This window comes from Myotis lucifugus, unplaced genomic scaffold, assembly GCF_000147115.1.
Source record: "Myotis lucifugus unplaced genomic scaffold, Myoluc2.0 scaffold_3, whole genome shotgun sequence".
Classification (NCBI taxonomy): domain Eukaryota; kingdom Metazoa; phylum Chordata; class Mammalia; order Chiroptera; family Vespertilionidae; genus Myotis; species Myotis lucifugus.
Genome location: NW_005871051.1, coordinates 29,862,359 through 29,888,497, shown reverse-complemented (window position 1 = coordinate 29,888,497; position 26,139 = coordinate 29,862,359). Strand labels below are relative to the sequence as shown.

The window sequence follows — 26,139 nt, the reverse complement described above, 5'->3', positions numbered from 1 at the left end:
GTGTTCACTCCATGGCTGTGTGTCCTAGAGGCTCTGTTAGGATGGTGTCCTACTCCTAATGCCCAGTGCTGACTCCCATACCCGGTGCTGCGAGCCGCACGGTGCTTCTATTTGGGTAGAAATGGACACTAAGGAACTGCTGGCTTCCGGCTTCCGACCGCAGTAGTTTCTGCTCTGCTCTGCTCTAAGACACCGGGGTGTTTGAGAAAGTGCATAGAGTGAGTGCTTTGTTCTAGAGAAGTCCCAGCTCTGGGAAGAGGCACTTGTGGGGCCCCTCTGAGCAGGGGGGAGGGGTCCACAGGGAAGGCCAGGCACAGGCGGGCTCCTTACTTGTGCACACCCGCATCCCCAGCAGCATTATTCACAGTGGCCCAAAGGGGAAGCAATCCAATTGCCAAAATGTGCTCCACCCATACAGTGGAATATATTCAGCCTTAAAAAGGAAGGAAATTCTGACACCTGCTACCACATGGATGAACCTTGAGGACATGATGCTGAATGAAACGAGCCAGCCACGCAAGGACAGATACTGTATGATCCCACGTACATGAGGTCCCTAAAGCAGGCAGAGTGAGAGACAGGACGTATAAGGGTGGGGGACAGGGAGTTAGTGTGTGATGGGGACGGAGTGACAGCTTGGGAAGATGTAAGAGTTCTGGAGATGACTGTGGGTGATGGTTGCACAACAGTGTCAAGGTATTTGCAGCCGCTGAGCTGAATACTTAAAGATGGTTTAAATGGCACATTTCATGTTATGTATGTTTCTCTCATTTTTAATGGGTCCTTTACTTTCAGACACACTTTGACCTGGTCTTGCAGGTCTCTGCTCAGAAGCAGCCCTGCCTTCACCCCCAAACCTTCAGGAAAGAGCAAACCTGGCAACTGGTTCTCATGACCTTGTGAGTAGACTGTTCTCCTGTTTGCCAGCAGTGGGTCAGCTCAATCGGGTGCCCCCAGCAACGCTGCTGGCCATGGGCCAGCACTGCTCTCGTATCAATCACAAGAAAGTGCCAGGTTCTTCCCATTTTATGGATGAGACAACTGAGGCACCTGAATTATTGCAATAACCTCATGTCTCCCAGGTTCTCCCATCATCCCCTGCAGCCCACCCTGAGCTCAGCAACCAAGCCAGGTGAGTCACCTCTCTGCTTCAGACCCTCCGTACCTTCCCATCTCCCTCAGCAGGAAAACCAAGGTCCTTACGATGACCAGTGAGCCCTCCACGACCTAGCCCCACTCGCTCCCTGGCTCACAGCACTCAGTGGTAGCATGGCCATTCCCCAGGCACACCTAGCATGCTCTCTGCTCAGGGGCCTTTGCACCTGCTGGTCCGTTAGCCGAGGATGCTCCTCCCTGATATCTGCGTGGCCCTCTCCTGCCCTTCTCTCGGTGTTTGCTCGCCTTGCCTTCGACCTGCTGTGTCAAAAGCATTCTCTACGTTTATGACCAGTTGTCCGGTTGCCTTGCCAATCACATGATAAAGCCTCAGGAGGGGGATTGTGTGGTGTTGCCGTCTTCACTCTCCACCTCCTTATAGTGCTGGGAACAGGAAGGCATTGAGCAGATGGTTAAATGTGGTAACTCTCTGTTTTGCCCTGACCTCCACCCTTGGGTGGTCCCAAACTCTGGGGAAATGGACTACCACCCAGTCATGGTGGCCCAGGTCCGTGCAAGTCCAGGTCACCGCCCTCCCCCAACAAAGGTGGTGGGTGGCTGGTAGAGGGAGGCAATGGCCCATGACCCTCTGGGCCCGTCAGTCTGAGGGAGGCTAGGACCACAGAACCACGAGTTCTCAAACACATGCTGCTCTTACATGTGTGTATGAATCCAGCGCCCCCTCCTGTCTGTGCTCCCTCTTCTTATTCCTCCCAACTCTCCCTGGGCAGTCTGGACCACCCCGGAGGTGCCCTGCCCTCCTCACTTCTAAGATGACATTGTCTGGGGGCGGGAAATGCTTGGTGCTATGAGCTTCAGATTCACTCTACACACAGAGGCCTCGGCAGCCTTCCGCACTGTGCTCCGCAGGCCCCTGCCTGCTCCGCGCTAGCTGTCCCCGCAGGCTGACAACAAGCCACATCCAAAAGGTCAGCCTCCCCCAGGAGGCACAAAGCGGCCAGGAGGGCGGATGAGGAGCGCAGTGGGAAGAGGAGCCACCTGGGAACCTCTGTGCCCTCGGGACCCTTGGTGGGAGCCACAGAGAATTCCGATTGCTGATTTGTGGATCCTTCCCTTCCGCCCTCCTCCCCTCTCACCACCAACAGAGAGGGAGCTTCGAGCCAGAATACATTTGAATGGCAAAATAATTTATGCTTAATTAGGTGCTGGATTTAAAATTAGACGTTTAAATGCATAATCACAGAGACGTTTAATCCCATTGTTTTGCCATCATTAGTCACCCTTTATAGATGTCTGTGACCCTGGAGCCTTCTCTTTTGTCCCAGGCTCCCCTTCCTCGCCTTCCTATAAATTATGCCAAATTAATCTTTCTAAAACACCATCCTGGTCATTTCACACGCTTCCTCTAAAACAGTGGTTCTCAGCCTTCCTAATGCCACGACCCTTTAATACAGTTCCTCATGTTGTGCTGACCCCCAATTTCATTGTTACAAATTGAACATAATTAAAGCATAGTGATTAATCACAAAAACAATATGTAATTATATCTGTGTTTTCCGACGGTCTTAGGCGACCCCTGTGAAAGGGTCGTTCGACCCCCAAAGGGGTCGCGACCCACAGGTTGAGAACCTCTGCTCTAAAACATTGGACAGTTGCTCATCAACATCCAATTCCTGGCCTGTGGGACCCTGCATGCTAGCCCGTGCCCCCTCCCGCGGCACCTGCTGGCCTGGCAGCACCTCCTGTGGCACTTATCCACCTGCTGGACCCTCCACATCCTTTTGCTCACTCTCTTCCCTCCGTCTGAGAGGGTGTGGGGCGTGGCTACAGTGTTTGGACAGGTTCAAGCCTCGGACTAATGAGAGGGCACAGTCCTCTCATGGCCACATGCAAGTCCCAGCTTGGAGGGCAGAGCCCTCCCAGCACAATTATAGCCAACAGCTGTAGTTGGGAGCTTGAACCTGTGGTCCGAACACGTGGCCTCACATGCCTGAGTGATAGAGTTCAGGTGCATGTAGTTGAGTAGGATTGAAACCCACGAGAATGTTGTAAACATCTTGATCACGCCCCTACTTTGCCTCGTGGCATCTGCTAAAAGACACGGCTTGTGGGCGCGGGTGCTGTCCATCAGAGGGGCAGCGTCCCACCCCCACCAAGACCCAGCTTTCATTCTCTTGTCTGTCTTTTCTAAGCCTATCATCGCCCCCACTCAGGGTCACTGAACCAGGCTGAGCTGGCATGAGTATGCCATGGCCGTGCCGGCTCCCCACAAGAGGGAATCTTTCTACCGACCCAAATTCTGTGCATTCCTTAAGACTCCATTCGAAAGCCACTGCCCATGAATTCTCTGGTTGCCATCACAGTCATCTCCCCACGCCCTCCACCACTTCCTGTCCCGGCTGATCACGTGCTGATTGTGCATCCTTATCTCGTTTGCCCTGGAACCAGAAACCTTGACCTACTAGCCCTGGCAGCCTACACTAGGGGCTCCCTAAGACGATCCTGTGGATTTAGGGTAACCGAAAGATAGGCCATGTCTCTCCTTAACCTTTCGTGAAGGATTCAAGAACAGCAGACATGTCATGGGCTCGAGGCAGGCAGCTTCCTCTAGGCAGGTGGCCAGAGCTCTCGGGCTCTCACCGCCACACACCAGTTTTCTCTTTGCTCCTAATCAGCTCCCTGTCCCATTAATCACACAGGTATTGCTGATTTTCACTCCCACGTTCAAGCTCTCCACCCAGTCGTCTCTCCCCCCTCTCTCAGCAAAGGGCTTTGACTGTTATTTCACCCAAACAAAAGACTGCATTGGACCTCCTCCACCACCACGCTGGGCCTGGGACAAGCCGCCCTCCGTCCTGAGGGCACCTGGCCCTTCTCCTCCCTCCAGCTCCAGGCAGGGTCCTGCTCTCCGGCCCTTCTGCTCCATGTCCACGCCCCTCTCTGTGGCGCTTTCAATATTTCTCTCTGTACGCGTTTACCTCTGAGAATAGGCACATGCTCAACTCTGCGGCCCAGATACCCGGTTACACACGAGTTCTGGGTGAGTCTGTGAGGGTGTTTCCAGGTGAGATTAGCATTTGAACCTGAAGCCCAAGTGAAGCCAATTGCCCTCCCACCCAGTATGAGTGGCCTCCTGCAGCTGCTGAGAACCCGAATGGGATGGGAAGGCCAAGGAGGGAGAACTCGCTCTCTGCCTGGCTGTGAAGGTGGGACATCAGCTTTCTTTCCTCTCAGACTGAAACTTACACCATCGCTTCTCCTGGTTCTCAGGCCTTTGGACTCACACGGAAACTACCCCACCAGCTCTCCGGGGCTTCAGCGTGTGGACAGCCGATCGTGGGACCTCTCAGCCTCCACAGTCACGTCAGCTGACCCCGTATGATCCCTCTAGAGCAGCAGTCACCAACCTTTCGGATCATGGAACACCAGTGGTCCGCGGACCACCAGTTGGCAACCACTGCTCTAGAGAGTTAGTCAGCTGATTCACGTGTCCGATGGCACCTGGCTAGGTGGCCTCAAGCTTCCATCTCACAAAATAGCTGGTGTTGCCGGCGGGCCTTCCCTCTGGGCGGCCAGAGAACGTCCCCCTGGGCAGGGTTAGGAGGCCCGTTAGCATCTTGCCTCTCTTGTCTTTTGCTGACCAAGCCCCTGCTCATTGACTCTTTCTTGAATGTATAGATTCATTCAGTCATTTTAGAGCTGAGTCTTGCTGACCTGAACACCATTCTCTTCTTTTTTACTTCTTTCTATAAACTGTATGTGAACTACATCTATTATGTGTTCTCCATGCTCATTATAGAAAAAATATCATGCAGGTAAATGAACAGAATAAAATAAAATATCCCGCATACATTTTTTTTTTTACAAATATTGGATCACAATATGATTTTCACTAAACAATAAACTGAAAACAAATTTCTGGGCCATTAAAAGTCTGTCATCACAGATGTGTACGGCTGTGGGGACCCTGAATCAACGCCCCATCATTTATTAGCCAATTCCCCCTGCTGGAGATTTGGGCTGTTTCCAGTTTGTGGGGGTCCTGCAAGCGGCCCCAGCCAAAGAAGAACCCTGTGGACACGGCTTGCGAGCCTCCAGATGACGTTTCTCAGCTTCAACAATGCTAAGCCCCCGGTCCACTGCGATCCACTCCTCAACCCCCTTCTCTGGGACTCCCACACCCACTCCACCCTTCTCTCCAGGGCCGCTTTGTACCTTCCCGGGAAGTCCCATCTCTCACATGGTCCTCAAAGTTCTCTAAACTACTCTCACATGTGCATTCTTCCTGAAAAAAATAGCTTTCTCAATAGTTTAAATTAACTATTAGGAAAAACGGGAATCATTGTCGCACACTCCTTCCCAGAGCAGAGATTTGAAGAGTATGGAGGAGGCCTGGCCTCGCCGGAAGCTGGTTGATGCGGGCTGGCTCCGAGTGCTGCGAGCCCGGAAATCCCACCAGTAGGAGCGTCTCTGGCCGGATGCCTGTGAGTCTCCCACCTCACTCTGCCTGACGCTTTTTTCTCCACTTATTTCAGGTGCTTGTGTCACCCGGTAGCCATCCTGCAGTTGTTGGATGTGTAGGTTCAGATTCTCACTATAATAAACGATGATGCCAGGAACAAAGAAAGTAGCTTTTCCAGCATGATTGCAAAAGTAAATTTTTTTATTGTAGAACTCTGTGAAAATGCAGATTTTTAAAAATACTCACTTAGAGATAACCACTGTTACTATTTGGAATCCATCCTTCCAATCTTTCTCTAATCATAATTAGGTACATACTTTACAAAAAATCAAATCAGGCTACACTCTCTGCCTCCCAGAAATGTTATACCCACCAGGAATGCATGTCAATGCTCCTTCCCCTGGAGTCATCTCAACATACAAACACGCACATTTTTAAAGCTTTGTCAATTTACTGTCTTATTTTACTGTGCATTTCGTTGGGTATCAGTGAAGTTTAACATTACTTTAAGAGACCTATTAGCATGTTAGCTTATTTTTGTGTGTGAAATTGCTGTAAATGTCATTGGCCCCTTTTGTCATTGGAGACTTAGATTGTGCTTATTGAATATTAAGATGCCCTTTACATAGGAAGGTGTGATCCTCTGTTGTATTTTTCTTTTTTTAAAAAACACATTTTTATTGATTTCAGAGAAGAAGGGAGAAGGATAGAAAAATAGAAACATCCATGATGAGAATCATTGAATGGCTGCCTCCTGCACGCCCTCTACTGGGGGGGGGGGGGGAATCAAGCCCACAACCCAGGCATGTGCCCTTGGCCAGAATCGAACCTGGGATCCCTTAGTCTGCAGGCCAACACTCTATCCACTGAGCCAAACCGGCTAGGGCTGTTTTTCACAAGTAATGTTTGTTTTTAGAGCTTTTTGATATTTATAAGTATAAGATTGCTTGTTTGGACAAATCTACCTTCTTCTAGAATCTGTCTTTGTTTTGATACTTAGGGAGCCCTCTTTACCACCAGGTAATAACATCTGTATCTCTGTTCTTCTTTAGTGGTTATGTGATTTCATCTTCATTATTTAAATTTTTTAATCATCTGGGACGTCCTTTGGTGCATAATATGACAGATTTAACTTTGTATGTTCCCAGTTATCCCAACTCCACTTACAGAACATCCTTTCATTCCTCGTGAATTAAATGCTGCTATTTTATAACCTAAACCTATTTCTTGCTTCTGTTTCTGAACTTTCTATTCTCTTCTGTGAATTTTCCATCATTTCTTTTGCCACCATCGCCCTTGAGAATTATTGTAGCTCTGTTATGTATTTTGCCATTGACAAGGCAGGTTTTCTCTCTCCTTCTTTGATTGAATTTTCTGAATGTTGGTGTGACCTTATTTCCCAGGATTCTCTCCTGTGCACCTTGTCCAGGTCTCTAACTTTGCTGGTCTATAGGAAAACTATTAATTTTGCTCATTTGGGAGGGCAGTAGGCTAGCTTACTGAACATTTTTGTTAAGTTCTAATTAATATCTTTCCATTGGTTCACTCGGATTTTATACAGGTATCATCTGCAGATAATGGTTGATCATTTTGATTTTTTAAAGCTATTTATCATTCTTATTTCTTGCCCTGACTTTGTACTAGCTAAAACTTCTCAAAATGTGTAGAATACTCTTAGAGGTCCCCTTGGCCTTGTGCGTCCATAGGCATGAACTTGTACCGTGTGCTGCGCCCAGCCTCCCTCTAGTCTCATCTCTTTCTCCTTGGAAGACCTTACTAGGCCCTCTGGGAGGGGCTTGCATAGCTTAGCCCCTTCTGGATTCTTCTGGGGTCTGCCTGTCTGAGGAGAGGGTCGTCTTGGTTTCTCTACGTCCTGGGAAGGGTCAGTCCTGGTGGGCGAGGTGGGGAAGGAGGCCCAGCGCTGCCAATGATGTGTGTGGTGCCTGATTCAGGGATTGACGGCAAGCTCCTCTGGCTTCCGATCTGAAGACTCCTGCTTCGGTGGCCTTGTCAGTCATGAAGCTGACACTCTGAGCCCCTCTGACGCCTCCTCTCAATTGATTCCAAAATGAAACAGAGAAGAAGTGATCATAGCTGGCTGGACTGCATTGTCCTTGGCCATAGTAACCATCTGTGTCTCAGCATTAAATCTGACGTTGGTTGTTGCCTTTAGAAAGACGGTCTCTATCATGTAAGAGAGCATCCTTTCGAGAAGTTCCCAGCTGGTGCCCTCGGGGGCACGCCCGTGGGCACTGCACAGCTCGCCGACTTCCACACCAGTCTGACCTCGTGGGCGGCAAAGCATGCGGCATTAAAACTTCCACAAAATACTCGTGCTTCTCGGTGGGGGTCTGTGTTATCGTTCCTCTACCTAAACACATCTGTGAACATAACCTGACATAAGTCACAATCAATATGTCACTGAGAATACGTGAACTAGGGGACCCTCCGATGATTGCTAAAAAATTAAAGCAGAACAATGAAGTGACCTCTATCTGCCCCAGGGAAAGCCGGGATCCGCCTGCCATTGATTGCCTCAATGTATTCCACACCTTTCAAGGACAATCGCAGAAGGAGAAAGTCAAATATAAGATTTCTAAGAAGTGGAGGGGGAAATATTGGTGCCGTGGGGGAGGGGAGGATCCCCATGAGCTAATCAAACAAGAAAAGATAAAGAAATAGAGATTAGAAGATTTCACACTGGAATAGAGAAATTCATGTTGCCTTAAATATAATTTGTGTTAGTTACATTTCAATTCCTAATTTATACATAGCAGGGTTGATAAAGAATTGCATTATAACGAAATTAGCCGGAATAATTAGCATAGCGTATGTGCCTCTGATTAAACACCCAGCAGATCGCTTGGTAATTAAGATCAGCGAGCGCCGCTGTTCCAGGCTTTGTCATCTTATTATCTGCCTCACAAGTGCTTCCTCTTCACCTCCCTTCTGATTTGAAGTTGGGTAGCATTCGCTAACCATCCTCGGTTTATTTCTTTAAATTACCTTGCCCAAACTCCGACCCTTTTCCCGTGGTCACTGCTCCCCCTCTCTTTGTGTTTACACCAATGTGCTGGTGTCAAATTTCTCTCTAAGGTAAGGCATGCGATGCTGCAATGCAAAGCATTTGTGCTTGGAAACTCAGGTTCAAAACTATCTCAACACCCATCATTCTTTGGCTGAAGAGAGCACCAGGGGCCAACCACACTCTTAGCAAGCTGGCCTAATGCCTGAACCAAAGACTGAGCCAGCGGGTTCATATCTCTTTTCCTGGCCGACCCAGCGGCCAGTGATTCCAGGAATGTGGCCATCGGGGGTTGTTTTCCATCCCTGCGACGCTGGAAGGCAGTCCCTCAGGGGCCTGGCTGCCTGCTCACTGATGACCTCAGGCTGTGGCCATCCTTTCTCCACTCGGGGACTCTGGGGCTGGCTGCTGTCCCTGCACCAACAGTGAGATAATCATGGAAGGCAGGAGTCCAGTAACCAAAGCATGGAAACCTCCGGGGATTAACTCTCATTCTCAGCACAGGCTGAGCCCGTTCTGCGGCCTCTCTCTAGACTGAAGCCAGGACATGTCCGTGATTTTAATGGCAGCGTGAACAGAGTACCCTCCCAGCCAGGAACATCTGCCACTGCACTCACAGTGAGCACCTGGACAGTTCTCCCGGGATACAGACAAGAAGTCCAGTGGTTGGCAGCCCAGAACCGGGACAAAGGTTCAGAAATGTCATCGAGGAGCCATCTCGCCCCCTCTTTCTGCCCCACTCTCCTTAGGTAGTGATCCTCCATCTCAAATGTGTCACCTCATCACTGTGATGGGGCTGCCCCAGCTCCACACACCATGCCCGGGCCCAAGGGAAGAAGGAAGGGAAAGGGAGGTGCCAGCCATGATGTCCCTATCCATCAGGAAAGCAGAAAATCCCCCACAGGCACCAGAGCAGGCCATGCCCACTCTCACTGGCCAGAACTGGGTTGCAAAGGAGACTAGGACTGACACTACTGACTTACTTCAATATGATTTATCACAGCGGCCGGGCACGTTGTCACAGCAAGGAAGACCCAGGCTCTGTGAGGTAGGAGGAAGGAGAACAGACATAGATAGGAGCCCAGGGCTAGCTCCTCAAATGCAGGTGCCAGACATATTGCAAAAAGTGTCAACGTTTGGAACAGAACCTGCATAGAGGCACCTGGGAGCTGGGAGAAGGAGGGGAGTATTAGAGAAAAAGAGGCTTATTTTAAGGAATTGGTTCATGTAACTGTGGAAACTGACAAGTCTAAAACCTGTGGGTAGCCAACAGGCTAGAGACCCAGGAGAAGTTGCAGTGCAAGTCCAAAGGCCCTCTTGCTTGGGAGGCATCAGTCTTTATCCTATTCAGGCCTTCGACTGATTGGATGAGGCCCACCCACATTATGGAGTGTAATCTGCTTTACTCAGAGTCCACTAACTTAAATATTAATTCCATCCCAAAGAAACACCTTTGCAGAAACATCCAGGATAATGTTTGACCAAATATTTGGGCACTGTGGCCCACCCGGGTTGACACAAAATTAACCATCACAAGGGGAGATGAGAAAAGGAAGAGGTGGTAGGATAGGGGTGCGTGGTAGAGGAGGCTCTATAAAAGCCACATGAGGAATGGAAACGTTTTTAAGGACACAAATTGGCAACTAGCAGATAAATAAGTCCTAGGGAGTTAATGCACAATGTAGTGACCATAGACAACAATATCCTATATAATAAAAGCCTAATATGCTAAGTGTCTGGTCATCCATTCAACCAATCAAAGCATAATATGTTAATGATATGCTAAGGCCACTCAACCACTCGCTATGATGTGCACTGACCACCAGGGGCAGATGCTCCAACTGGTAGATTAGCTTGCTGCTGGGGTCCAGCAGATGGGGACTAAGCAAGATGGGCCAGACATGCCCTGGAGCCCTCCTGTGGTCCCTCCCTGGCTGGCCAACCTCCCGTGTCCCTTCCCAGCCCCGATCATGCACTGGTGGGGTCCCTCAGCCTGGCCTGCACCCTCTCGTAATCCAGGCTGAGGGATCCCTCCCTTCCCCTGCACAAATTTCATGCACCAGACCTCTAGTTGTATTATAAACACCAATCTTACTGAGAGACTGGATCCTAATTATTCCCACCACAAAAAAGAAACGATAACCATGTGAGGTGGCAGAGGAGCTAGCTAGCACTACATGGTGATCATACTGCAACATGTAGATGTACCAAATCAGCATTACTGCACAGCTTCAACTTACACAATGTTATATAGCAAATATATTTCAATTCAAAAAAGAATCCAAAAGTGTATTAATTTCTTGAAAGCTATATGGCGCAGCCTGGGCCTCTTAGGTCACCACAAAATACAGGGAAGTGCTGGGGCAGCTGGGCTCTGTGCCCCAGTTAATGTGGGGGTCCAGGACCAACAGAAACAGAGGTCGTGAGAAAAAATCCTCCAATCCCCCCAGAATGCACAGAAATCAACATGAGGGGCGTTGTATTCCCACGGTGGTGGAATCGGGTACTTTAAGCCAAGTTACCAGCCCTGAGGGGTGTGGAGACATCGCCAACACATAGGTTACTCTTTCCTGTTCACTTATGTGATGCGTTTGTCTTCTTGACACCAGCCAGTCGGTCTCTGAAATTGGAAACCAAAGATTTCCCTCCATTCTCTCCAGTTCAGAGCGTGTCCAGTTTATAGGCAGACCGACTCTCCTTTCAGATGAAGCGAGGAAGCTGTCGGTGGACATGCTGAAGTGCCCCTTCCACAGAGGGAGGCTCCAAGCCCAGTGTTTAAAGTTTCAGGTAGAATCTCTCTCTTGATCACAGAAGACGGGGTTCAACAGCACCGGTGAGAACTTCCTTCTCAAATATGCCCCCTCTTGTTCCCGACCCCCTCACCAATACATCTACTGCCCCTCTCTAGAATAGTCTCTCCTGGGGCCTCAGAGAGATGAATCCCGCCTCCCTGTGAAGGAGGGGGAGGGAGGGGGTAACGCAAGCCTGTTTCTTCTATTTATAGCATCCCCACACCACAGCTGCTAACTCCGGACTCAGCTGGGAAGAAAAGAAGCTTGGTCACCACGCAGACGCCATTACAATGTCCAGCTCTGATTGCCTCCCCGACCACCCGCTCAGCTCAGACTTGGTGAGGAGGCTGAAGTCTGCGCTGGACGCCAGGGATGAGGAGACGGTGCGCACTGTGATCTGCACCCAGGTCCGGCACGTGGACGCCGTGATAGAACTGGCCAACGACGACTGGATGAAAGACCCCTCAGCCCAGCTGCCCCCCGGGGTGCTCCTAGGTAACCAATCTCCTGTGCTTGAAACTATACCCATCACGTGTGCATGTGACGTGATGCAGGTGGGCCATTCCCGGAGCTGGGAGGGAGGACGGTTGAAAAAGCAAATGACAGTTCTTGGCTGTGTGATTCTTACATCCCTACACGCACACGTGCAGCATAGACTGTGGATATCCACGTGTGACACAGGCAACCGTTAGAGCCCCGTACAACACGCTTAAAAAGAGAAAGGTGAGCCCAAGGCACCACCATCCTAACACGGTGTGTCTTCATTGCTGGTCCATTTGCAAGTCAATGGCCCTGCTCAGAACCAGGTCGGAGGTATAATCTTGTGTTTGCTCCGTAGAGTTACTGTATCTAAAGTACTTTTCACAGTGCTTCACAGTCATCTTAATTCAATCACCGATTGAGGTGATTCATCACAAAATACGTAAACCAAATGCCTACAGGAGGGGGAAGCTCTGTGTACATTGTTGCTACTATCCATAATGCTGTAATTAGCATCTTAGCATTCCTAGGGCTTTTTTCTGGTTTGGGTTATATTATATATTAGAATGAATTCCTGAGAGCCATATTACTGCAACAAGGATATAAAAGTTTCCAACTTGTGTTCTGAAAGGACTTCTATTCCCTCTGAGCACAAGTGCCCGTGTCTCGCCACACCCTGGACATTGCTGCTGCTGAAAGCTGGTACTTAACCTCCAGTTTAATGCGTGCGCCCTGGTCGTTCTCCGTGCCTGCTCGCGTCCTTTCTCTGCTGCTCAGGACAGTCTTGTCCGCGGGGTTTTGTTTTCCTTGTAGACCTCTTCACACGTGGCTTGTCTGTTCAGGTCCATGGGCAATAGCTCCCATTTCTTTGTATGCTTTTTGTCACTTTTGAAAGACTTCTTCATGTAACATATATAGAATCACTTTGTCATACTCGCTGAAAATATTTTCCCTGACCTGAGGTTTACTTTTAGTTGTATTGTGCTGTTTTCCAGCTGGTCAGATGTGCCCTCTGCTCACCTAGGCCAGAACATACCCTGTCCTTCCAGACCCGCACACAGGCCACCTCCCCTGGATCCACTCCTGCTGACCCGGCCGGCAGACTCACCTCCTCCCTCACCAGAGCTTAACGCTCTCCGTCTCTATCAGTTACAGGAGCACACGGCCTTGCGGCTAATTTTTATAACCCACTGAATATTTCACACCCAAGTTCAGCCTCCGCAAGGGCAAGATCCTTGCAGAACACTTGGTGGTATCCAGCCCCCAGCACGGAGTCTTCGTCCTGAGAGGGAGCTCAGACTCTGGGTGCCCGCCTGGCACGGGCAGGCCAGCTCCTTTGTGATCATTCGGCTGAGTGGGCACAGACTGCCTTTCCACAGGCGCTTCTGGGCCTAGTCTTTTGGCAAAGAACTATCTAGTTCTCCTTTCTGCTAATGCCAAGTCTCCGCTGCTTAATATCGGTAACAGTCGCATTGTTTGTCCTTGCCTCTCTTCTATGCCTGTCAGCTCAGCAACCACTGAGAACACGGGGAGGGAGCAGGGACAGCTGGGGGAGGGCTGGTGAGACCCTTCTTGCCCCCAAATGCATCGACCGTACAATTTGGTAACCGGTGTAATCAAACTACTTAAGGAACAACTGATTACTAATTGTGATTATTAAGGATGTCATCATTCCATGGTTTTGCTGCTGATACAGTATATACAAGTCAAGATGCTACTTGAATTCTTGATGGAAATGGAAAACCAGGGACATTATGTTGTGTTTGGGGCAATGGTATTGAGCATCTGGAGGCAAGTTAAAGAAATGCTAATTGGATTTTTATTAAGAGATCTCACCCAGCAGCGTGGGTGGGTGGGGCATGAGCGTGTGTGAACACGTGACAGGCACGTGTATGCACGCCAAGACCGGGTCATTTTTGGAATTCCATTTCTCATTCAACCTTCGCCCCAGAGGCTTGTCGCTAAGCAACCCTGACTTTAGAGCCACAGCCATTGCTCCTGGCCTACTTGTGGAGAGGACCTTCACCCGGGGCAGACCAACAGTCACATGTCAGGTACATGAGCACAGCCCCTGCCTTAGAGGATTCCGTGGCACCAATGACAAGAGCATGCCCACTGTGAGTGGCTCTGAGACATGAGTCGTAATGGGAATGGCAGGAGAATAGCAGTGAAGTGACCTGGTTCTTGCCTTGATTCCACCACTTCCTGTATGGTCTTGAACCTGCCAGTCCATCTCTCTGAACTAATTTTCTCATTGAAACAAATGGGCCAGCCCTGGCCAGTAGTTCAGTGGTTAGAGCATCTGTCCACACATCAAAAGGTTGAGGGTTCAATTCCCGGTCAAGTGCACATACTTGGGTTGCAGGTTGGGGGGTGTGCAGGAGGCAACCAATCAATGTCTCTCTCAATCAATGTTTTTCTCTCTCTTGCCCCCCTCCCTTTCTTTCTTCCATTCGTTCTAAAAATCAATGGAGGCCTAGGGGGTTGCTCAGTGGTTAGGGCATTGGCCTGCACACTGAAGGGTCATAGGTCTGATTCTAGTCAAGGGCATGTACTTCAGTTGCAGGCTCTAGCCCCAGGCCCGGTCGGGGCACATGCAGGAGGCACCAATCAATGTGTCTTTCTCACATGGATGTTTCTCTCTGTCTCTCCCCCTCCCTTCCACTCTCTCAAAAAATCAATGGGAAAAAATATCCTTAGGTGAGGATTAACAACAACAACAAAAACTCAATGGAAAAAAATATCCTTGAGTGAGGATTAACAAAAAAGAAAAAGAAAAAGTGGGCCATCTCTCAGGGTCTTTACAAATCAGACCAGCTAGGGTTCCAGGTCCAATGACTTGTGTTTTCGGAGGAGTGAGCAAACCCCCGCTGCTTTCACAGGTGTGGTGCATCCGAACAGGCCTGTGTGGACCGGCCCCGCCTGCAAGGGGAGGCCAATTGGGCAGGAAAGGAACTGCCTAGAAGGCTGGGGAGACCGGTTCATGAGCTCCAATGCTCCAGATAAGCAACAGCCTGGCCCAGGGCCAGCCCTGTCCTCGTCGTTAGGGAGAATAAGTCCCCAAAGCAGAGCATGTGAGAATTGGAACGAGCCCTGAGTGGAGGCAGAGTAAGGAATCACGGTGCAGGGAGGACTTGTCGTCAACGTGCATTTCCCAAGGGGCTAAATGAGGCTCAGAGAGGTTGCGTTACACCCTGTGGTCCCACAGCCGACAGGAGGTAGAGCCCAGTGCTCTTCGTGGTTCCCATGATGCCTGCAGTGTATCCTATGGCTGCGTTTTACAAGTGGGACATTGAGGCTCACACCTGTTCCCTTACTGGTCAATAGCCCATCAGGAGCAGCATGTTAACCAGGTGTGTTCCTGACTTGCAGTCAAGGGCTCTTGATACCCATCCACCCAGACACGTGTTGCAGGAAGACCCATGAAGAAATGTCCCCTGTGAAACTGTGTGCAACCCTTTGGTTTTACGTTATACATGCACATGCACACGCATGTGTGTGTATTACATGTGCACCCATGCACACATGTATGCATGCAGGCAGGCACACGCATACACAAAATATCAATAACATGAGTCCCTGACTTCAAATAAGAGTATCAAGAAAAACATGAGCGTGAGTGGGGTGCTCAGCTGCAGAATAAAAGCAGAAATGGGGAGCAGGAGGCCACTGACGACAGGGAAAGATAGAAAGGAAAGCTCGCAGCCATCTCGCCTGCACACCCTGAGCAAGGAATATGGGGGCAGGGAGACCCTGCTCCAAGCAAAATGAAATTAAACCTTTCTAAGTACTTATAAATCAGCACCTAATGACAGTATCCCGCCACCAGCCAGAGCATTGCTCTTATTACTTTGATTCACAAGCCAGGAAAAGATCTGGAATTATGCACAAATTATTGTCCCATCTTCTTAATTAACACTGATTGCAAAATTCTTGCTAAAGTCCTTGCTAACAGACTCAATTATGCGCTGCCTGAATTGATTCACCCAGATCAAGTGGAATTTATTAGAAATACACTCTCCTACAATAACATCAGATTATCTTTGAATATAGTTAAATTATTTAGGAATAAAATGATTCCAGTAGCAGCCCTTGCTTTACATATAGAAAAATATTTCCCGCCACCTAGAATGAAGATACTGCTTTTCTTCCTACCAAACACCCTGGGATCTCTCTTCCCCAGAAGCAGACTGAATTGCTGCGACGAGATGAGATGCCTGCCTTAGAGCTAATGGTCCAGCTTCAAAGCAGATGAGCAGGAAGAAAAATCCTGCAGGGTTAAGGCTCTGCTCTCTCAAATCTGAACCCTCGCTGCCTAAGGAACACAGTGAAACTGCAATTAGACTAAATCAGGATATTTTCAGAATCAAAACTGAGAAACAAGCTAATAGAGAAGTAATGTTTGCTGATGACATACTTCTGTTAGCATCACTGCCAGGCTCGGTGGAGAAGTGTGAAAGGACAAAAGGGAATGAGGGTGCAGTGCAGAGGCTGCCTCCCTACCAGGGTGGCGGTGGCTCCTGCAGCCACGGGCACTGCTTGGGATAAACACTCCAGGTGAACTGGGAATGGCAAACACACTTCCTACAGCCTGGTTCTACCTCCCAATCCCATCGCCCGTCATCTTCTAATGCCCAATCCAGCCACTGAATACTGGACAGGGACCGGGCATGTCCTATTCACCATATCCTAGCACACAGAAGGTATACAATAAATATTAATAGGCCAAACAGCATATGGAGGACACTAAAAATCTCCTGGGTTGACCCTTCAAAGATGAGCGTGTTTTTAACAGTCTGCGATTGAAAGGAAGGGGCTCCCGCTAAAGGCAGCAGAGTGAACAGATATGGGCGTGCCACCTAGCACAAGGAAGTGGGCATGCCTGGGAATGGGGGGTGCAAATCAGAGGAGAGAGAGGAAAAGCCAGGCAAGTAAGTGGGGACTGTATTGTGTGAGGTCACAAATTCTAGACATAGGTAGTTACTCTTGTTGGAGAGTCAATGAGGAGCCATTCAGCAATAAAATGAGATTGTCTAATTTGGAGGGGAAAAAACTTTCACATACATGGGAAGGATAGAGGGGGAGAGACTGGTGTCAGGAGACACAGCTAGCTGTCTTCACTAATTGTCTCTGTGGCAATGCAATGGCACCACCTCCCTTGAACCTAGGGCTGGCTTTGTTCTGATCAACAATGGGCTTAGCAGCAGACTGAAGATGACAGAAGAAAGAGTCAGCGAATCTGAAAACAGATCAACAGGAAGTACACAATCTGAAGAACACAGAGTAAGATGGTTGAAAATAAAACGAACGGGACTGTGGGCAATAGAGCAGGTCTGGGAAACTCAACTGGAGTTCGAGAAAGAAAATGGAGCAGAAAAAATGTTTAAAGAAATAATTACCAAACATTTCCCAAATTGGATGAAAGATATAAATGTACAGATTCCAGAAACTCAGCACACTGGGAGCAGAGGCGACATGAGAGAAAGGAGTCAAACACGTGCCTGGGTACCTGGCTGCTCTGCTGACTGTGACCTTCCTGTCACTCTCAGACCTTACCTGCTTCCTCATCATCACACCCATCCCTCTCCAGAGTAGTGATTCCATCCCTCACGCTGGCTAATGATTGCCCCGTGTGTCTCCCCTCCCTAAAGGCGAGGATTTCTGCTCTATCTACCCAGGCTTCTATGCATGAACAATGCCCTGTACATGTAAACTCAAGAGAGAATATTCCCCCTCTGTATAGAAATTTACCCTTCCATGTGCAAACTACGAGAGCCTCAGTATCACCAAACTCTTCCAAACTTGCTTTTTAAAAAAAATCTTTTGCCATTTCTTAGGAAAAGATCTCTTGTTATTTTAACTTGCATTTTAAATTAGTAAAATTGCAAGCAGTGCATACATTCAATGGTCACTTATACTTATTATAATGTGTATTTCCTACTTTCTATTGCAAGTTCAAGGTTTTCCTATTTTGCCAACAGAAAGATAAGTAGAATGGTCTCGGAACCCACCAGATGACACTGGCCTCACTCGGCTCCATGCAGAGCTGCCAAGCAGCTGGGAGACCCCACCAGGAGCCCACCCTCCGTCGCGGCAGGATTAGGAAACGTTTCGTATCTAGAAGGGACGTAAAGAGGGGTAGGTCATAGCCATCAGGCCAATCCAACTTCAAGCGATATTTTGCTCCCCTGTGTGAGACTCATAAAAAACAATCAGTCTGAACATGCAATTTGTCTCAAGAGGTAGGAGCTGCAATTTTATCATGTAATTAAATCCCCATGACAGTTGCAAAGAAACTCCGCGGCGTTATCAGGGAAAGCGTCGATGATGTGCTTCCCCGCCCGTCCCCCACGCCGGGAAGCGTCCTCCCAGGGCTGTGTACCGTGGCGTGTGCCAGGGCTCAGCCGCTGTCTCACACTGGGCCGCAGGGACTGCGGGCACAGGGCACCTTTGTTTCTGAGCTTCCAATGCACCCTCCTGAGCCCCCCTGAAAAGGCAGCACTTGCCCTAACCGGTTTGGCTCAGTGGATAGAGCATCGGCCTGCGGACTTAAGGGTCCCAGGTTCGATTCCGGTCAAGGGCATGTACCTTGGTTGCAGGCACATCCCCAGTAGGGAGTGTGCAGGAGGCAGCTGATCGATGTTTCTCTCTCATCGATGTTTCTAACTCTTTATCCCTCTCCCTTCCTCTCTGTAAAAAATCAATAAAATATATATTTTATTTTTTTAAAAAAGGCAGCACTTGACCTTCGGAGAGGATGGCATCCATAATGAGACGTGGCTTTGTTGTTTTGCAGGAAAGTACGTTTGAGAGGTGTTTTTCCTCCCTGTATTGTCTTCTTGCACAGGATGGAAATGAGATTTCTTAATAACATGAAATCAGTGCAGACAATTTAGGTCATTATTAATAGAGGCGCTTGATCTGAGGAAGTAAATGTTTTAATGCTGAGTTCAATGAGGTGTGCTGTGCTAACGTTGTGATTCAGAAAGAGGTGGAGGTACCTGAACATTTTTAATCTCTCTGTGTATGAGGCAAACTCAGAGCCTTGCCTGTCCAGCTTACTATTTTTTTTTTAATTAAAAAAGCTGGAGGGAGCCCAGCCAGCATGGCTCAGTGTTTGAGCGTCCACCTATGAACCAGGAGGTCACGGTTAGATTCCCAGTTAGGGCATAAGCCTAGGCTGGGGCTCAATCCCCAGGGTGGGGCATGCAGGTGGGGCCGATCAATGATTCCCTCTCATTGTTGGTGTATCTATCTCTCTCTCCCTCTCCCTTCCTCTCTGAAATCAATAAAAAAGAAAAACAAAGAAGGAAAAGCTGGAGGGAGCAGGAATGAAGGAGGAATGGCCTTTAGAAATTAAATAGGGAGAATGAGAATCGAAGAAGGTGAGCAAGTACATGTCCTGTTAGAGCTGGGGCCACTGTGCCGGGCGCTAGTACTGGTCCGCCGGGCATGAGCACATGACCTTCTATAGAAACAGTTCGTGCAGGAAGCACAACGATGGCCAGCGCAACAACGAACATCGGCCTATTGGAGAAGATGCACAGAATCTCCCGATGTCCGCAGGGGCCGGCCTCCTGCCCTGGCTTGTCCATCTATTGGACACCTGGCCCCAGAAGGAAGCACCCATTTGCCTGATGGCCCAGGAAAGAGCCCGCACACTCACCAGTCCCTAAGAACACATTCCCCAAGGAAATGTGAGTGGCCTGCCGCCTGGATCTCAGGTGTGAACCTGTGGAAAGTTTTCTTCATGGAGAAACAGCCTGAGCCCGCCCCGTATTTCGGGCTCAGCTGGGTTATTCCACAGACATGGGCAGAGCGCATCTCAAATACTCCCGAGGAAAAGAAAACCGCCCGCCAATTCCCTGGCAGGATGCCAAGACCTGGGTAGTGCGTGAAGACAATCATTACCACTGGAACAGGACCATTTGTAGATCTCATATCGTCTCAAGGTGGATTTTACTCTCTTCCTCTCATTAGATCCAGAAGCAAAAACTCCCTCTCCTTAGCTACCTACACGACAAGCCTCCGTTTGGAGAACCAGTTTTTATGTCTCTTACAGACAAAATATTATGCTTATTATTTACATCCCAAAAATATTCTTTATGAAATTATATTCCAACCCCCTGGACTACCTGGCTAGTTGTGAGAGGTTTAGTTTGTTCCCTGGGCCGCCAGAGGAAAGCTGGCTGTCCTCTCCTGCTGGGATTTTTGTCTTCTCCGTTCACTCCACCTTCTGCAACGAAAGGCCCAGCAGTTCCATTTCTTTTGAACTCCAGCGTGGCCCAGCTAAACAAATGAGGTTCTTTCCTCCTCCATCCAATCGGCACCATTTGAGAGTTTATCTAAAGAACTAAAAGTATTAAACGTACTGATTTAGAGAAAATCATATTCACCAGAATCTCTCTCTTTCAAGAAGGGCGCTGTATTTGTTCAGAAACATTTCCGTGACCAGCTCCCGGGAGTAGCAGCGACACGGCCAGGCCTGAGGATGCACGAGCCACCCTGACAGGGCGAGGGGGGAGGTTTCCATGGTTGCACCAAAGAGAAAGCAGAGATGGAGGAGGTGATACGCTGTGCACACCATGGTAGACCTTCACATCTTCAGTGGAGTTGCCAGACTCACTCAGTGATGCTGTCAGTGGGCCAGCTTGAAAGCAAACAAACCAACCAAAAAAATTAAACAAGCTAATTGTGTGCCCTGGCATGGGAGCGAGCAGATGCGGGTCCGGGGACATGTGAGGAAGCAAGCCCGGGGCTCTCGGGATTCCAGGCAGGGCTCTAGGCTTTGCAAAGCCGGGGTCCCGCTGAGTGAGGGAACTTAAAGCGACACCAGCAACTGTGCAGGCATGCTTTCAACGTTTTTTAAAAAAGTTAAATAATTTGCTGCACTGATGCCACCTAAATTTGGGTCTGAACATCAACACATCCATAGCACAACTCACCTCTGAGCTTAAAAACAAGGAAAAGAATCCTCAAGTGCCAGCAGCGAGTGGCAGCTTCAGCCACTTGATTCACAAGGACAACAGGATCCCAAGGGCCTGGGGTTTGAGTGTTGGTTTGGGGCTTTGATGCAAACAGCCCATTGCTCTGGCCTGTTGAGCACTTTAGGGGTCCTGACTGTGTCATGCTCCACGTCACCCACCAGTGGGAGGCCCACCCTTCCATGTATTCACTCAGATCATCGACAAGCATGCTGTGCAGGCTCAGGCTGAAATCAGACTCCACCCTTCCCTGTGCGCCTCGGTCCTCAGCCGTGCTGTGTGCCAGAAGCACCTGGGGAATTTTCACCAGTCCTGCTGCTCAGGCTGCTCCCTCCAACCCGTCGCACCAACCCGTCGCACCAACCCGTCACACCAATCCCATCACACCAACCCCATCACACCAACCCCATCACACCAACCCGTCACACCAACCCCATCACACCAACCCCATCACACCAACCTGTCACACCAACCCCATCACACCAACCTGTCACACCAACCTGTCACACCAACCCATCATACCAACCCGTCACACCAACCCGTCACACCAACCCGTCACACCAACCCCATCACACCAACCCGTCACACCAACCCCGTCACACCAACCCCATCACACCAACCTGTCACACCAACCCCATCACACCAACCCATCACACTGGACTCGCTCAGGTTGGGATGCAGGTGATTCCACTTGACAGCCAAGGTGGGAACCAGCACTCTGCAGGTGCCATGGGTATTGTTTCTCCAGTGTGAGTTTTTAAGCAAGAGTTTCCTAAAGAAAGACCCATATTTTTTCCATCTTCTCTAAAAGGTTTTCATGAAAACTTCCATTGCAGATTGAAATGTGCATGACTATGCCTACATCCTTCTGCTTATCTAGGAAGCGACCTCATCACAAAAGAAAACTCTTTGTGTCCACCCTGATGTGTTCCTAGTGGCCCCCAGAGTGCCAAGTGCCCCACTCCCATTTCTAAATACCTCCAACCCATCTCTTTCCTACTCCATTTAGGGACCTTGCCCAGGACTGGTGTCAATTTAAACTTGGAGAATCCAAGTTCTCTTTCCATTTGAAACATAAAACTCTGGTCTTCTGCTCCTTCTTCTGTTTTATCAAAGATTTCAACACTTGCTCAGCAACTTCATACACAGCTTTGTTCTTGGAAGAAGTTGAGTTTATTTGGACTGAAGTAGGCAGAGAAGATGGCATTTAAGTTGTATCTTGAAGGCTAGGCACTGGCTTTGACTAAGCGTAGAAGGCTGAGGATGAGAAAAGTGAGATTAAAATGGCTCGATCCCAGCAAGGTAGGATGGGCAGGCCTGGTGTGCAGCAGGCAAGGAGCGCAGCCAACAGCACTGGGTCAGGGGACAGTGTTACCCACCCATAACTAAAGAACCTCGCCCGGCTCGTGGAAAGGAAGACTGAAGAACTCCTGTGTTTGGGGGTCCTCTGGTCACTGTTTTTTCCTGTGTGATCCTTGAAGGCAGGATTATTGTTTTGTGTTGTGTTGTTGTTGTTTTTGTCTCAGAATCCTAACAACACAACTTAGAACATTATAGTCCATAAATGCTTATTGAACAAATGGGTGAATGAATGGATTGGTTTTCTGAACAAATAGATGGATGAATGGATTGGTTTTCAGGTATTTGTGGAGGGTATTTTTGTTGTTGTGTGGTTTTTAGTTTGTTTTATTTTTTATGTTTTGTGTTTTAATGTATAGTCACACATATAGCTATGCTTGTTCTTAATTTTTAAAAAAAGACACCTCTGCCTTGCTCCCAAAGTAATCCACACGTCCTACTTGTGAGACCAGCGCCGTCTACCGTGAGCTAGTCTAAAAGCTTTCACAAAGAACCATGTGCTTTGGGACTACTACTCCCTACCCACTGAAATCCAGCTTGGACGTGTAGGGTGCTATTGACAAATACCATGCTTGGAAAGCTAAATTTAGCATAGAAAGAAGGTGGAATGGCTCCTATCCCTGGACTCACCCCAGTGTCCCAGCCCTTCTCAAAATAACCCGTGACAAAGGGTATCAGGTACAAAAGACTTGTCCAGTTTGAGGTGAAGTACAAGCTCACGTTAGACCAGGTATAGCTGTGTATGGACAAGTCCTTCAGAAACAGATCTAATTGCAGTCTGAGGGAAAGATCATGGGAAAATGGTGATGCTTAGAGAAATGAAATGGCGAAGAATTAGCATTGCTACCGAAATGAGCAGTGCAAGTGCAGGGTGTGTGAGTGATGGGAGAGCAGCCTTCACCGCAGGGGACAGTGACTAGGGAAGTGGCCCCCAGTGTTTCTGCTCATCGTTTTCTGTACCCACCTGCCTCTTACATGCGGTGAACTGTGCATTCCTTGCAAACATGGTCTGCATGCTCTCTACCCCCACTGCGTGTCCCACAGCACCCAGCAGGGTATTAGGCACAGAGTGGACCCTTGTTCCCATAAAGTTCCCTGCTGTTCCCTCAACACTAATGCTGTCTTCACTTCTGTTTATACCTCACAGGGGGTGGGGGAGTGGGCGGTAGCAACCACTGTACTGTTGCAGCTGCTCAGAGCAGCCAGTAGGGGGCAGGGGCTGTGGGAGGCGGATGCCTTCCTGCCCGGCTGCACCACCTCCCAGCTGAGGGAGTCCTGGAGCAGCCTGGGCCTCCTCTCCTTCACCTGGTCCAGATGGGGTGCACATTTCCGCCAAGGGCTGGGTGGCAATTCAATCAAGAATGCCAACTGTTTGAATGCTTGATGGATGTTTATTTTTTGTCACATACCTCCCCGCCCTGAACACTTGCATGCTCAAATGTTGCAATTTCAACTAGACATCAATACTACCCATGGCCTGAATCTGCCCCTCCTTCCTTTTCCCTCCTTAGTCTCCCAGCCCTAAGATCTGTGTTTTCCTATGGCGCACCTGTCTGACAGGAAATAGGGAGTGCGGACAGAGAAGGGGCGTGAGCTGTCAGCGGGAAAAGGGCAGCCCAGAGGGTGGTACTGCCGCAGCCTTGGTGCAGGCTAGAAGCGGGTGGGCAGTGCTCAGGGCCGCTGGAGTCTTGCTTCCAGCCCAGCTGCCTGTGTTCCCTCGCAGCTGGATCAGCAGCTCCACACCTCTGCCCTCTCTCGTGTGAGGACTTCCTGGTGGCCAGGGCCAGGGGGTGGGGGTGCACCAAGCAGGGTCTCAGTGGCTGGCCCCTGGGTACAGCATCCCAGCTCGAGTCCAAGGAGAGCCCTGGCATGACGGCACTGACGTTTAGAAGGACGTGCCCATGGGGAGAAGCCTGCATCCGGGTTCCTCCTGCTGGCAGAACCGCGACCCGGGTGGGAGTCATAGGAAGCTGATTCAGGCTTTCCGATCCCAAGAACCATCTCAGAACCCTGTTCTCTTAAAGGCTAGATGCTCAGCACCATTTCCTAGGGCCTGGACAAGGGAGCTGGCCCTAATCTAGGGCTGAGCTAAATGCCCACCACGGCCCCTTCCCATCATTCCATGGGAAGACCTGGGCATTGGGGCAGGTGAATGGAGCTGCTGGGGGGAGGGGGAGGTGGGCTGAGAACTCCGCAGGCACTGGAGAATGGAGCACCCACTTCCTGGCCCCTCAGTAAGTAGGTTTCCTGCTGCAGAGAAATGAGTGGAGTCCAGAACCGGGGGCTGGCCCTGCAGGAATGTAGGTCATTGTCATCAAGGACTGTACCCATCCTCCCGGCTCCCAATCAGACACAGTCTTCGCTGGGAAAGCAGTCCAAACCCGTGCCAGCCACATCCCCTGGGCCTCAGGCCACCATCATCCGCCACCAGGACACAGGCCCCCACACCATCCCACGGAGCGTGAAACAACCTCCAGGCTGGGCCAGGGGATGCGGGGCCGGCACTCTGCAGGAAGGTAATTATGAGTGGCCTTTCAAAACTGCGCAGCATGGGTCCCAGGAAGGAGGTGGCCTGTGAAAGGGTCTCCTCCGCAGCTCATTACAGACACGGTATCGATTCTTCCATCGTTATCAGAAGGCATGCCTGCCATGTGAAATCCTGTCCCTTGAAGTGTATTCGCCAGGGACTGCTTCCTCCATTTCCACGAGCACTCCTGGCCGCTAACAACCTTCCACGGGCCTTTTGAAAGCCCAAAGTTTTCAGAGAAGTAAAATGTATGGCACCGCTCCATTCATCCTGCAAGAGAAAGCAATCTATACACACGCACACACGCACACACAAAACCCTAAAAAGCGCAAAGAAACAAACCAGAATTGTGCCGAATGTGGCCGACCACATCAAAGTGCGCTTCTGAAACTCGCCACTTCCAAGGGGCCTAAACTTTCCGAGTCCTTTTCTTGAGCAACGTGGGTGCTGTGGGTCAGTTTGTTTTGTCTGCTGCCTTCTCCTCTTAATGATACAGGGTACATTAGGGGCTGGATGAGAGAGAGCTGGATTCCAGAAAAATCCACAGCTCACTTGCCTCCTTTAAGCTACCCCTCATTCAGAACCTGGAAAATGTGAATTCCTCACTTAAATTGTCCCACAATGACTGGCCCGTGTGGCTCCATGGTTGAATGTCAACCTATGAACCAGGAGGTCGGGGCACATGCCCAGTAGGGGACGTGCAGGAGGCAGCCGATGGAGGATTTTCTCTCATCATTGATGTTTCTAGCTCCCTCTCCCTTCCTTTCTGAAATCAATAAAAAATATATATTTTTTAATTGTCCCACTGCCCACCCTGTTTGGTCATCTTTTCACTCCTCCAACAGCACCCAGTCACCCCCATTGTTCCCCTGCTCTATTTCTGTGTGTGTGTGTGTGTGTGTGTGTGTGTGTGTGTGTACTCTCCGCCGCCCCTCCTCCTCACTTCTGTTTTCCCTTGGTATCTCTCTGACCCTCTCTGGTCTCAGTCTCCCTAGACACCCCCGCCTCCTCTCCCTCATCTGTGTGCCTGCCTGGATCTCATGGCTTTCTCTGTCCCAGCCCTCTGCGACTTTGTATATCCCCCCACACGGCCTCCTGGTACCTAATTTCAAGAGATGGTTTCTCCCCATTTCAGCCTAATGGGCACCGCCTCCACCGGTGCTCCCCACTCACCTTACCTCCCCCCCTCCTCCAGGTCTCTGGACCCTGGAGTACACGCGTGAGCTCACCACGCCCCTGTGCATCGCCGCAGCCCGAGGCCATGCGGCCTGCGTGAGCACCCTGCTGGTCGCGGCGCCGACCCCAATGCCAGCCCCGAGGCGTGGCCCCTGCACGAGGCTGCCTGGGGGCCAACGCTGGGCCAGTTGCTGCTGAGACCGCGCCGACCCGACCTG

The 26,139-nt window shown here is 49.8% G+C and overlaps 1 protein-coding gene across 1 annotated transcript in view; it reads left to right on the top strand.

Moving 5' to 3' along the window:
* Positions 1-11,685: 11,685 nt before the first annotated feature.
* ASB18 (ankyrin repeat and SOCS box containing 18) overlaps positions 11,686-26,139 on the top strand; it is a 40,201-nt gene continuing 25,747 nt past the window's right edge. The window contains 3 exon segments of the mRNA XM_006082797.3: positions 11,686-11,890; positions 25,941-26,018; positions 26,021-26,123. Coding sequence (XP_006082859.1) covers positions 11,686-11,890; positions 25,941-26,018; positions 26,021-26,123 — 386 coding nt within the window.